Source organism: Takifugu rubripes, chromosome 9 (assembly GCF_901000725.2).
Source record: "Takifugu rubripes chromosome 9, fTakRub1.2, whole genome shotgun sequence".
NCBI classification, from domain to species: Eukaryota; Metazoa; Chordata; class Actinopteri; order Tetraodontiformes; family Tetraodontidae; genus Takifugu; species Takifugu rubripes.
Genome location: NC_042293.1, coordinates 9,110,439 through 9,125,165, shown reverse-complemented (window position 1 = coordinate 9,125,165; position 14,727 = coordinate 9,110,439). Strand labels below are relative to the sequence as shown.

At 43.7% G+C, this 14,727-nt stretch overlaps 1 protein-coding gene and 1 long non-coding RNA gene across 4 annotated transcripts in view; one reads left to right on the top strand and one right to left on the bottom strand.

The window, feature by feature from the left end:
- Positions 1–13,210, bottom strand: part of btbd11b (BTB (POZ) domain containing 11b) — a 46,061-nt gene extending 32,851 nt beyond the window's left edge. Inside the window, exon 1 of one of the 2 annotated variants that reach the window (XM_011607333.2) lies at positions 12,147–13,210. In XM_011607333.2, coding sequence (XP_011605635.1) covers positions 12,147–12,999 — 853 coding nt within the window. In that variant the 5' untranslated portion in view covers positions 13,000–13,210. The remainder of the gene's footprint in view (positions 1–12,146) is intronic. The other variant, XM_003967424.3, reaches the window with a different exon arrangement.
- On the top strand, positions 6,959–9,015 carry LOC115251093 (uncharacterized). 2 transcript variants are annotated; one of them, XR_003889647.1, is made up of 4 exons: positions 6,959–7,266; positions 7,346–7,371; positions 8,083–8,238; positions 8,765–9,015. It is a non-coding gene; the product is annotated as an uncharacterized lncRNA (long non-coding RNA). The 2 variants fall into 2 exon arrangements; XR_003889646.1 differs by lacking the exon at positions 7,346–7,371.
- Positions 13,211–14,727: the final 1,517 nt, after the last annotated feature.

Here is a 14,727-nt window from a genome sequence, read left to right as displayed (position 1 = left end):
TTTGCACAAAGAACACAGCAACACATGTGTTGCTGCCATGGGGGAAATTAAATCCAACATTATTGGCATTAAAATCAATTTTAGCACCATATTTGACACATTGAACTGGGGACAAAAAGTGTGACTCTTTATTAACAATATGCTTCACATGGACTTTTATGGATATTTTAATGATTTTCAAGCCAATAAAAACAAACCTATCCTATGAACCCAGTGGGAGCAGAGATCCAGTGCTGACCAGGGGAAAAACGTGACTGCGGAAACCGGAATGAAATCATTGCCATGCCCAAACGTACCCTAACTGCAACTGCTGTGGCTGGCGAGGGTAAAGGTAAGATCCCATAAAAGTCAATATTCATTGTACCAGCATTATCGGTGCATTAGGGTGATAATGAGAACAATTTCAATCTAACGTGCCAATTTACAAGCTTCAGTTTGCCAGACCTGTGGTTTCAGTACTTTTCTTCATACAATCTGAAAGATGAACTGCACCAATACCACAAACATAATCCAGCCTCTGAGAAAATGAGAACAGCAACAGTGACAGATTAGTCTGCAGCAAGCAGGAGCGCACTGTCATAAACACTTTGCCAGTGTCTGTAATTATTCACATCGCCTGAGACAAAGTTCCCGCTGCCCATGTTTAAATTTTTCTCTGGACCTTTTCAGTGGCGACTCTCTGTGAGGATTTATCACAAAGCTAAATGCATCACATGTCAGCAGCTGACATCTCAGGTCCAACAAACAAAAAAAAATCAGATAAACAATTAAAACATCCGAGTGTCACCTTCAGATAACAGAATGATTTTCCGGACCTGAGCTAATCAAAATCGTTCTTGCTCCATCTCATTTGTCTGCTAGCCTTGATGGCAGCGGGGCGGGCGTCTTGCTGGCATGCCTCATTCAGTTGCTTTGGCATTGCAGCGGCTCATGGTTCCCCAACTTCAATTAAGCCATCAGGCACCAGCCTCCACACATAACCTTGACGGTGCCTTAAGGATGAGTGTTCCATCCCTCAGATCAGAAACTAAACCTGATTCAGATGCAACATTTAAACACATGTAATATAGTCCAGTTCTGACTCGTGATGTCAAGCACGTGCAGAAAAACCAAGCTGACTGCATTTTCAGGCACCTGACCTCTCATTGTAGTAGGATATTATATCAAAAAGAGCAGCAGTGGAAATGTGCTGCGCTTTCACCCACGTCAGTCACACTGAGGCAGGGATTAAGCAGCCTCATGGGGCAGGCAGTCAGGAAGAGAGTTCCTCCCCACCAACATGTATGACGGCGTGCATTTATTCTATTGTATGTAGGAAAATATGCAGCGTGTCTCCTTCTTGCTCTGTTGTGCTGAAGAGATGCGTGATTAATGATGTAATCAGTAAAAACTAGTAGCTTTAACGTTCAATAACTGGGAGAAAAGGAGAAAAAGAAAGAGAAGCGAGTAAGATTATGGTTGAAATGTTTTAGTCATTTCCCTTTCGCTCATCCTGTTATTCAACAACACCCCCCCACTCACACACACACACCTCACCCCAAGCTGCACCGAGATGCCCTCAGCTGCATCAGCCGGGTGGACAGTGTGATGTCTTTGTGATAATCTTCTGGCCCCTTCAGCAAGGTAACACTGGGGTCAACATCATTTGTTTGCTCCAAGCGACGCTCACTCACTCAAATTTAGCTGAAAGCCCGGCGTGTTGGCAGCGACAGAAGTAAAGGGTTATCATTTTTCCTTAAAAGAAAAAAAAAAGGGTGGTGGGGGGATTTGCCCTGAAACGGCCCCCAGAAAACCGTTGCAGTCAGTAGGAATCATAAGTTAGAATGAAGAACTGGAACAATCAGGAAACATCCTGGTAGGAAAAGTTTGGAGAGGTTTAGAGACAGTCTTTTGAAAGAGTAACCCTTTGATCAAGACATCCAAATGTGAGGAAATGCATTGTATCCTGCAGAGTGAAGTGCATTTGGTACAGTCCGAGATTCTGGCTAGATCAGCCAGGCAGGAATGGGGAACTGTAATGTTCCGTCTACAGCAGATGAAATAAATGCCTGAATGATTGCAGCTGTCAGACTGTGGCTGTGGCCTCTTGTATTTGAAATGGATCGGGGCAGCGCTGCCCACGTTTTCAGCTTTTAAATTACCAAAGCAAAATGATGTACCTGTACTACAAAGCCTTTCTTAGGTTGATTTTTGGAGGGAAAGCGGCGTCGTAGCTTTTATGAACAGCCCGAGAGTGCAGCTCACCATTTACCTTCTGCGGAGTAACAAGGGTGGATTGGCAGATCAGACAAGCCCACTTCCAATAGCGAGCCCTCCTCCCATTACTGAGGAAATAAGGTTTTCGATTTCTATATGTGGCCCTGATCCTTTTTTATACCCTTCTTTATAGAAAATACATTAGAATTACACCTAGGTTACTGGCATGCTGGAGTTCCAGCACTAGCCACTGTGTTAGAGTTGGCTGACTTCATCTATGCAAATCCTATGAGGATGGATGATCTTTTATTATTGCTATTTGATCTTCCTACAGTACCTTTGTGATTATGATCAATGTTCAGAGTGTGTGATTTCCACACTCTGAAGCTATAGAGTAACTACCCAAACAGGGTAGTTATATAAAGTCTTACTATACGAAGACTTTTACTGGGGCCTAAGTAAATCAGTGGTTTGATTTGGAGCTGCAGTATTCACCTCCACGCCTCACCCATCAGTGGTTCAGTATGCTGCTAAAATCCACCCCCCTCCTGCGCCGAAGCCACTGCCATCCATCTTTCTGAGTTCTGGACTGAAGCATTACTGTGACAGCAGAGCTCTCAGACTCCTCGGATCAAACCACTGACAGGGGAGCAAACAGACCAAATTTGATGCATGCAGCCTCCCTCGCCGACGGATCCCTGATCTCATTGACTTCAGATCCAGGGTCTGCCTGTTCTCTTCTGCCACACTTGCATGTACAGAGAGCACCGCCTTTCCCAAGCTCTGCTGTTTTCACCTTATTTTCATATGCTGCATTTTATCCTCTTCTCTGCTCTCCTCCTGTCTCCATCTGATTACACACAGCACCTAAAACATGCCGCACAAGCGGAGCCGAGCTTGAATTTTAATTTCATTTCAGCGGTAAGTTGCAGGTGTGCAAAAGGTTACAATGACAGAAATTACTTTTGCAATCAGAGATCATCACCAAGACGGAGTCGTTTCAATCTCGCGCGAGCAATGAGCCTGGACACAAGCTCTTCATTTCATCAGGTGTAATAAAGGTTTGATCGTGTTCATGAGGACAGAAAATCGAGTTTCTTTTCCATACTGTGAAGCACGAGATTGATTTTAAAAAAACAGGTTGATTAAAACAAGTTAAACGGGTTTAAACCGGCGATCTTCCAACAAACTTCACCTGACTTGTCATGAAAAGCATGTTGTTTAATTTGGAGGGTTGGTGGGGGCATTCATTTCATCTGCTTGAGAAAAAAACAAACATTTTATGCCTAAAATACAAAAGATTTTGCTGTCTCCTGTATCATCTGATAGCAGGTAGATCCTGTTTCAGTCATTACTTGAACAGACCTCCAGCTGTGAGTCAGACTATATGCATCAGAAGCATGATGTAAACATCCAGACAGGTATAAAAGTGACAGACACATTCTCTCACACCTCCAAGCTGTGAGTCAGAGTGAGCGCCGAACTTCCATCTATCGCAGCGGCTTAACAAAAATGCCAGTCGGCGGATAACGACAGGGCTGACTCATTTATGGAGGCCTTTAATCAGCATTGTTCTATGACAGTGGCGTGGGAGTTGGAAATTAGCTTCACTTATCAAAGATAAACAATCATAAATCCTAACTTCTGCTTAAATTTCTTCCGTCGGGGATGTGAGTACGCCTCTCTCAATGTGCCTTGTGTCTGTCTCCCTTCACATTTGGGCTGTTTTTTCCTGCCCAGGTTGATGAAAAATAAAAGGAAAGTGAAGCAGGAATGAGCATATGTTAGTAATAAAACATGTCAGGAACAAAACTGTATACTAGTACCTTCTCCTGGGGTAATCCGTACCATATGCTGCGAGTTCAGCTGTGGGCTGAGCATCAGGGAAGTAGACATGATTTTTAATGCTCAAACACAGTGTGAGATCAACCGTGGTTTAATGTAAAGGTTCTGGAGTTAGATCCGATACACACTGGTCACAACACACAACACAGCTCAATACTTCGCACATTTCTGCATTGAAGGCTTCCGTGCTAGGTTTTATATGCCCTGTACACCATTTTAAATGTCGCATGCACATCCCTCCTGCCTTGTTTCCGTAATCCGGCAGTGGCTGACTCAAACTCAGAGGTGAAAAAGTCAGGGAAGGGGAGGTATTATTAGTATAGGACCCAATTCTCCTGATGATCCTGATTATGTCAGGATATATGAGGATTAATGGCCTTAAAGATGAGTGGAATTGGAACTTCCCATCTTTAGGAATTTGTCTCTGCTTTAGACATCTCTGAGAATGTGCAATTTAATATAGAAGTCAGATCCTAACTATGAAGGTGAAGATCAAAATGCATGTGAAGGTTACAGTATGTGTCCAGTTGGTTGGGGAATCAAACGAAGTGACATCAAGCTTTGAGGACTGTCATTAAATGTGGACTTTATCGCAATTTTATCACAAATGATGATCTATTGCTCCACAAAGCTGTCTGCTTGACATCACATGACTTAACACCGCGTGCATTAACGTAGTCTTCGTGAGGGATCTTATTGCTGTGCTTCAGACACATGTGTACCGGTCTACAGCTGAGCCAACCCACCCCCTCAGCCAGGTCTTCCGTACCTGGATTGACAGAACTATTAGGGAGCCTGCCAGACATGTAGGACGGGACAAGGTTGTCTCATCCTTGCACTTACTCTCCATCAAGACTGACAGAATGTGGACTCATTAAATCAAACACAGCAAATAGAAAAGACAGGCTGAAAAAGTCAGGAGAGAGAATATTTAGGATACGAAAAACAAGGGAGGAACAGAAGAAATCCAGGAAGACAAAAGGATTCATTCAGATCTTGATTACTCTTATTGAGACCATCTGAGCATGTTTTCAGGTCAGTGGTTTTGATTGAGGCAGTTGCACAATGGAAAGCGGACAATTGGTGGATAAAGTTTTGCTCTGCAGTGACTCACCAACAGCTCAAAGGCCAGCGCTCTGAGCACTCATGGAAGGTAATGGGATATCACTCCGGTGGAAAAGAATTAGCACTGCATCGGCTGATTCAGGGGCATCCATATGCGTGACTTTTACACATTGAATTTCTCTACAAATCCAAGGCTCGGCAATCAAGAATTGGACCACCGAGACCCATGCCTTTGTTTTCAACCCAATTTGAGCAGCAGAACTCTAAGGCTCCTCTAACTGTCCCATCTCTGTTTAGAGGGCAGCCCGACTGGGAACATGGACAATGTGTTTGGAGACACATCCCTTCCCCTGCCCTGCTAACCCTCTACTTTGGTCCTTTTACCTTAGACAGAACATAAAATTGTTGTTTTATGGACACTGGAAACTGATATGAAGTTGCAAGTTATGTTGTCATGTGTGTTTTAATCTAAACCATATTTCAAACCATGAGAAGTTTGAAAGGGATACTGGAAAACAACAGTGATGGGGCCAAACCAGTGTATACATCCAGAGTATACAATATACAAGGATAATTACAGCATGTCCTCCCGTCAGCGTCTCCGTTTATTCCAAGTGGACACTTCCATGTTGGGAGCAGTGTGTGTTTATTTCTGTTACATGAACTATACTGTATTTGCTCAGTGTTTATAGAGTTAATGGCTCGGTAGTCTTCCTGTGGTAAGAAAACAAGCATAAGATGAAACAAGAGAAGTTCATCTCCCCACAATCACCTCAGAAACCTTGGATATGTTCTTGCCCCGGCATATTACCGTAGCTACGGATTACTGAAACCTGCAGGAGAGCCTGAAAGCCGCTCAGAGGAGCACATTTCTCAGCCAGCTAATCTTCTGTCCAAAAATAAGGGGACAGAAATTACCATCTGTTCTTTCATGCTCTCATGTAATGTGGTCAATTCATCTATCCATCCATCACTACCAATCATTTCTGGTCATGTGCGATGTCAGAGGCTGCTGCTGCTGGCAGCCATGAAGATTTCACCCACACTTAAGGCTACAAATTCCCAGAACCGCCAGCCTAAAGTGGGCAGAGCATGTAGCGTTCTCATAACAAAACTGAAGAAGCAAAACGGACAAAGCAAACTTACTGTACCTTCAAACGAATGCAGAGGAGTCTCACCATGAGGCGGCCGGAGGTTGTAGATATAGTGGTAGAACAATACGCAAGCAGCAGCATTCAAGCCAAAAAAGTTTGCTGTCTTCTCCAACCAAGAGAAAAACACACACAACATGCACGTCAAACCACAAATTGCCACGCTTTTGTACCGATAGCACAACAACACGCTGCAGAGGCTGCATCTTGGTAGATTACGCAACTCCAACCCTCTCAGACATGACAGATTATCCCACAACATCTCTGTCTGTCAAATAAGTCATTCTAATTTTTACATTTCTCCTCAGTTTTTACTTTATGCTTTATATTTAGCTTTTACGTTTGCCAGATGCTCTAGTGGCCATCTTGAATTTGAGATTTTCTCTTTTCTTTCGTGTTTTTAGTCATAATACAAAAAATGTCCACCAGGTTGACTGATGTCCAACTATGGCAACGACACCATGAATTCTAAAGAAAGTGGCATTTGCCTGCTGTAGTGATCACTAAGAATGACAGGTTCAGGCTAGCTTTTACATTTAGCACCGTTACCTTCTACAGTAAGTTATTTTTTGTTCCTGGCAGCGTGATCGTTTGTGGTTGTAATATTCGGGACTTAATTTCTCAAATGACGGAGTGGGTGATGCGAGTTTCCCGACCCCTGGCTGAGTCGTTAAACGATATTCTGATGCGACAGTATTTTCTTCTGATGATTACCACGCACAGCCAGAGGGGGCTGAATGTCACCTCAGATTGTTTTCTCACAAGTAATGAACTCATCAGCGCCGCTGCTGCCGGCAACTCATCTGTGCGTTACTAAGACCAAACAGGTGAGACGCCCGTCTAACCGGATTTGCATGGCGCTGCTGACAACTTGATGGTACTGTTGTTGTTGCTGAAAACCTGCTTTGCTCACAACGGACAGACCTATCGACTGGGAACCCTGACGTGTTCTAACAAGCAGCTTGTTCTGTCAGAGACGACACTTTTCTGACACTTTCTCGGCTCAAAGGTGAAGAGCTCTTGTTTACCAGTATCCTTGACCAGAATGAATGTTATTTAAACTGTATCTCTTCCTTTTCATACAACAGGAATCCAAAGCTGTGAAAACAATGAGGTAGAAACTAATACTGGGCCGGCCTGATCCACTTGCTGGCACTTGTTTACCCAGACTCTGCTTTCTGCTATAATAAGAAATAGAAATTACTTGTCTGGGTCTCATCTGTCACCCACAGCTTCCTTTATGGATTTTGTCGTTTCGATACTTGCCATCTGTGCACGTTTCTCTCCCTCTGCCTTGGCTCCAAAGGCAACATCATGAATTCCTTCCTAACCATGTCTTTGGTGGATTTTTGTCCATTGTGCACTAGATTTTATTTTTTTTGGAGGGTTGCTGCCATTATGGTTTATTCTCACTGTTGGAGAGCCAGCACAAAAAAAAACAGAACGATAAGAGTTATATTTACCTTGATGTAGAAAACAGAAATAATCAGCCGTTATTCAGAGTTTTCTGATTGAGACTCCCCCTTTTCATCACCACCATCTCCTTAGTGTTCAGTTTATAGTGTGTTCAGATCTGAGAATTCTTATTGTTGCCATTTAAATTTTAAAAAATGAAGGAAAGTGTCCCTTATAGACTAAAACATTTACCTCAAATAGAAGACTGCACATGGCTACGTGGGTTTGTATGAACTTTAAGTGGGTTGGAACAGCCAGCGTTAAATCTGTTTTGCTGTATTGTAAATCAAGCAAGAAAACTTTGATCAGTCAGATATGATTTGTGTGCCATGTGGTGCCTTGTGAGATTTCCATCTTTTCCATCTCTAAGGGTAGAGGTTTATGGTGTGGTTGCTGAGCCACGCAAGAGGTGCAGCACCAACACTGGTGAGGCTCAAACAGAACTGCTGCTGCACCACAAGAGCTTCCAGAGGATGTTTGCACATCAGACCTACACCAATCAGATATTCATCACATTCGTTTAAAGGTATATTACATTTATTCTTAAATATTTATTGTGCAGAATTTCATACCAGCCTGTGTAAATCTCTGATTGTATAAAGTCCCTTGATAGGATCTTGAATATTACTTTATTAATAATTTCGTTTCTCATACCGATAAAATCTAAGCCTATTTGTTAATGGCAAAAATTATGTCCTATAAATGTATTTTTATATTGGATATATGGTGACAAAAGTACTGCAGATTTGCATTTTATACACAGGTTTGTAGACCTGAGTCTAAAGTGCACTTTTTGAACACTGTCTAAACATTTTATCTGGTGTCTGCTGTAAGGTGTATGACGGGGGAAAATGTTCCAAATGTTGCCAGCAGAGTGCAGAACTAACTATATTCAAAGACCTCTTTCTCCTCCATTAAGTAAAGTACCCTTGGCAGGAGCATTAGATTGTGTGATAGCAGAAGTCCTCAGTCCTCCTCTGGGTCCATATTCTCAAAGGTATGCTGCTGTGTCAGGGGTTCCCTAGTACAGATATGTTATATCTCCTTTGCAGACATAATGGGGTCTGGAACTGAGTGGTACCACTGCAGACCACAGCCATTTCTGTCCGACTGCCTTCCCCACAGCATGTGTGCACCAGGCACCGGCCTCACACTGCAGTGCTGACTGTTGGATGGGAGACAAAAGGCTTGTAAATGGATTTGGATCTGGAATTAATCAATGTCGGTGAAATCAGCAGAAAAGCGTTTGGAAGACAAGGATCGAACGCCACTACAAACAGCCATCCATAAGCTGACTGGATTTGGTCTCACAAATGTAAAAGTGAGTTTGTGTGTGTGTGTGTGTGGGGGGGGGGGGGGGGGGGGGTCAACCAGGTCGTATTCTGCCATTAAAGCGAGAGAGAAGACCACACTTGAGTCACACACCATGCGAGAGAGCACAGAGGGTCGTTTTAAACACAAGCGCACTTTTAGCAAGAGTTTCACAGATATACACTGCTGAAGTGCCTCTGGCTACGTACCAACTCCCTACCACTAACGCGGCTACTCAAAATAAGCACACTGATGCAAATTATATTTGCAAAAAAACCCAAACCAATTGATGATGATGATTGTGGGATGATAGAAGTGTTGAATTTGAAGTATGTTTATGGAAAAGCATGCGGCAGTTGCTTATTAGGCCAGCTACCTGAGCGTCACAGTGCAACAACATCCATTTGGACTGCAGGGTTTCCATGCAGCAAACCTCCGCACAAGTAATAGGTCACAGAGGCCAGAAATCCAAATCACTCAGATCTGAGAGAATCGTCTGTTCAAAGTTAATTAGCTATAAGACATAAAAAGAGTTTTCAAACAGAGAACATCATACTTGTCCAGGGACAAACCTGGCTCCGAGATTAGGATCGTGTTTGGGCTTTTGTCTTTTTTAAATTGCACGTAGAGTAACCCTTTTCCTTCAAATCTGCTCCTGAGGAGATTATGTTTCAGATTAAACATAAAAGAACCACCGACTGACATTGAAGTTCTCCTGAAGCACAGTTGCACAGGCTGTTCCCCTCTGCACAACTGGCACCATTTTTCTTATAAAGTCTCGGGAAAGTTGATGGAATGATAGCCTGCTTATTTTAAGCAGTTCTCGGCACAGTTTCTTTCAGATTAACTATCCTTCTGTTCACTAGTGCAGGAAGTGGAATCTCCTGCAAATGCCTGTTGGAAAATTCCCTAATAAAAATGTGTTCACAGAGGGAACAATAAAGCTCTTTATATTTGTTACCCAGCAAGGAGGCCCTGCGCACAAAAAAAGGCAGCACAGGTTTTTTTTTAAATCGTAACCCTGTCATATTTGCTTATAGTTTTATTTCAAAAAGGCCACTGACCGTTTTACTCTAAAGTCTTGCACGTTTGGCCAGAGCCATAAAACCAAATGGACCTGGAACTGTGACGTGACCAACTCACAAGGGTCTACTTTCTCTCTCCATTCAGTCAAACAGCTCTTCCTGGGATTTAAATTCATCTCACACCTAAAGTATGATTACAAACAGCCTCCCTGGGTGGTACGGGACCCAGAGCACTGGATATTATGATATCAGAGACACTCATTATTGACACGATCAAAGACTCGTTGTCGTTGTGTCCTGGAAGCAGAGACATTTCGGAAAAAGGAAGTCCAACACGTGGAAGGAAGTGACGGCGAGAGACGCCGCCAACACCTGCTGGAAGCGCATACGTGCAGAAGGATGTGGGAGGACCTTATGTTGGTGCAGAACCGTGAGAAGCAGCAGGTGACGGCAGACATTATATAATATGGATCCTGCATCAAAGTATTGATTAGGTATTTAAATAATTCAGGATATTGACTTTGATCTCACACCGAGCTCAGCTTTTCAGTGCAAGCTTCAGGAAATCTGCCCCTAAAATGTCAAACTCTTGGTTTAATCTTCTCTGGGGGGGGGGGGGGTTCTCCAAAATTATTTAGCTCATTAATAATGTCTAGATTACATCTACAGTTCAAAAGGCAATACATTCACAAAGGCACTGCTTTATTAAAGGTATGACGGTGCAAAAGGGGAGTAAAAAGATGGCTAAAAAGAAATTAACCTGGGGCGTGGTGTAATAAACACATCCATAAAGGCTGCCTGACAAGGCCAGACTACCTGCGGTGTAAAAATCACCTCGGACTGGCAGAGAGCGGATGAATGGAGCAATAAGGAGGGGTGATTTGAAAGGCATTTATGCCTGTACGTGGGTTTGACTATGAGATCATCTACAGACTTAACGAATGTTTTGGTTTCTTTACACTAAAAAAACTACACAAGTAACAACTTATGCTGAAATAGCACAGGAGAAATGTAGCAATAATGCCCTTTTTGAGACAAACTTTTGGAACTTGTAGCGACCTCTAGAGGCCTGTTTTCAACACACAGGCTCTGTAATTGACTCTATATTCTGTTTACAGAATTTCTTTGTCCAACATGTTGGAATTTCTGCATGTCCTGACTGGCCATGATGGAATATAATCACCTTTTTGGTTTGTGACTTCTGAAATCAGACTCACCTGATACAGACAGCAGGAGACATGTGGCCATTTTATTCCATACCTGTGGAGCAGGTTAGCCACATCTGTCAAAAGCCAAATGTGAGCTCCAGTAAAACAGCACCATCCACTGATTATGGACACGTGTGGTAATCAGAAACGGGCCCAGACTGAAGCCATAAAACCAGATTCACATCGTTTTGCTGGGTTTTTTTTTCTGGCAAGCCTGGTATATTTACCTGAGAGGGGTGGCTTTAAACATAAACATGCAGAAGGATGATGCTTATTCTACCTGTTAGGCACAACAGATGCAAAGGAGATGAATTTGAGAGCCAGAATTTGGTGATTCATTCACAAAGTAAGTTTCCCTTTTCTCATCCACGCTGCATAAATCCCTTTTCATTCACATTGGCTCTGAATAATGCATGGTACCACATGCCCCTCACCCCCCAAGGCCTTTCATTACATAAACCTGTTGCAAGTGGGCCACCACAGCACTCTCGTAGCATCAATCACAGCAAGGGGCAAGGCATGTGGCCCGTGATGCATCACAGGTGGAGCGGCGCCGTCTGAATACGACTGCACATGTTTCAAAGCTCAAATGGGATTTTCTAAACACTTACAGGTGGATCTCACACAGGAGAATACTCTCCCCTCTGGGTGAGAGGTAGATTTCATCAGAGAGAACCATTTACACAAAAGAAATCTCAAGCCATCACTTACTGAGCTGGCCTCATAGTATTGCACATTCAATACTATAAATACATGCAGTAAAATGATGAATAGCCTTAACCCGCCTGATATGAGGCATGATTTCAGAGGTTCTTAAGTTCGTGAATACAGGGAAGAAGAACATCATTTCAAGGGTTTTAATTCAAGGAAGGCTTCTTTTCAGAACTCACCGTTTGCGTTCTTGCCACAGATTAGGTGTTGCCAGGGGAGCAGAGAACCCCATACCTCGGCATCACTACTGACGGCCTGCTCCAGGGTCTCCACCGTGAACTTGGGGATCCCGTTATCGCGCTCCAGCGGCGCACTGCGCAGCACCCGCGCGTACACCTCGCGGAAGAGGCTCTCCATGCACGCAGCAAGGTAGATCGCGGCGTGTTCGTGGATCCTGACAGCCACGCGGCTGTCGACCATCCACCTGAAAAACTTCCCCACGTTGAAGATGAGTCCGCAGCGCACCGATTTGCCGCGGCTGAACTTCTCCTCTTCTGTGCTCATGTTGTACATGGACAAGGCACTGAGGGCCGCGCTGATGCAGTTTATGGAGACGGTCCATGACAGGACAATCCTTATGGCACTTTGAATCTCATATTTGGTGCATTTGGCGTAGCGCAGGCTGAGGCGCTGCGCCTCCCTGGCGACCCTCACCAGAGCCCGGCTCACCATCACCGAGAGCCTCAGCAGGACGTCCTGCGGAAGGGTCGGCAGCCTCACCTCCTCATCCCTGCTCAGCGCGCACGCCACTTCTCCCAGGCTCCACGGTACATCCTCAAGCTCGGGTAATTTAGCCAAGCGCCCGGTGCTCTCCAGGATCTCGGCGTCTTCGACCAGCACCGTGTTAACAGTGTCCAGGCTGTTGTGTCGACTGTGCATCGAGTCGGTTAGATGCCAGTGATTGGCCCCATGTGCCTCTGAGCAGCACAGCGACGCGCTGGAAGATCTGAAGGAGTCAGCGGCTCCACCATAACCTGAATCTAGCGTCAAATCCTCCAGGGTCCTTGCTGCTGTCTTGCTACTCCTTGCCATAACTACACTTCATGCTGTAAAAGCGCTTGAGAGCTTACAGTCAAAAAAAAGTGGGGGGAGGGGAACAGAGACGATGAGAAGTTTGGCGAGTTTTCCCGACGGTTAAATATCATTTAAAAAGGAAAAGTCCCAGAAACGCTGCAGCATGAAGTAAACGAGTTGTGGTTCACTACAGGGTATCAACAGTGATCGGTGCTCCAGCAGCGCAGTGGCTGACAGATAGAGGTGGGGCGACGGGGAACCGAACAGCTGTCCACCAATAAAATGACAGCATGAGGAAGCGAAGCGTTTGGATTGGTCGATTGATATTGAGGGACAATAAGTCAGCGAAGTGCCTCACAATATTACTTATTAATAAAAAATGCGTCGTAACCACTGCTTGTTTGAGTGGTAATATGTATACATTTGATCTTAGAATGTTTGAATGCAGCACTAAAGGCAAAGCTATCAGTCAGAAAATGTAAATAATATATCACAATATAGGAGTATCTGCTTTTATATAAGCCCGTTAACGGACGGATCCTCCAGAGAGTCGGGCTTCTCAGATATTTTCTCCGAGCCTATGTCTGATCGTAACATGACTCAAGACCATTAATAATAGATTGCATGCATAATATAGCTCTGTCCTCTGAAGGAGAACTCTAGAAATGATCGGCATTAGTTTCAAGGTCATAAGACAAAGTCTAACGTGGCTGTTTTTTTTTTTAATGATTGCTCCCCCGCAATCAACCTTTTAATGAAAACCCAGATGGATGCTAGGTCCTTAACCTGTCTGTTTCATAGCCACGTTTCAGCTGAGATCTGCGTCTCAATCACACACGGCAGGTCGACACACTGCAGCTTCTGTATTTAACACCTGAAGCACCAGTGAACCCTGCTGTTGCACAGTCGCACTACTGTCGGGCAAAGTTAAATGGACTTTAAACGCTCCATTTCATTGAGCAGCCTGTTGGTGAATTTCTTAGTAAGACATATCTCTCACCCTCTCTAGTTAAACATCTAAGCAACACAGCAACACAACCCTAACCCCTAAATATCCCCCATGATACGCGATGCAAATTTTTAAAAAAACGAGACAAAAAAGATTATGTTTTGTCTATACCTTTCAAACGTTTGACCATCAAAATACAGAGAAACATCTTACTTACCGAACCGTGAACCTCCCTGGAAACGCAACTTTAAGATGAAGACATTATCTTCTTCTTCAATGGCGCCATCTAGCGGTAGATTGGTATTACAGCACCCGTTCAACAGCACATGTGGCTCCAATCTATACTTATTTAGGGTTACACGGTGTGATTTTAAAATGTGCAGCACAAAGGCAAAATAAACCACTTCCCACCCAGAGTTCCGAGAAAGAGGCTTCAAAAATTGTCTCCTGCATCATGGTTGGCCAGTTGGAGAAGAGTTGAAGCCAATGCCTGTCTTTCATGGATGTCACATGGGGTAAACCACTGCCTGCAACCAGTTTAGCAATTAATGACATCTATTATTTGTTCTAAAATTGAATTGATGAGTGAACGTTAAAAATATATATAGGTTTATATATGACATTTAATTGGTATTTTTTATCAGAGCAACCAAGTTTTTTCCTGAATAAAAAGTGCTCCAAAAATAATAATGCATCACACCATGTTACGATCAATTATCAAACTTGTCAAGGCTGTTTTAACCTCAACCCCAACATTCCACTTTACAACTCGTGTGTGGAAAATATTGCAATCTTGG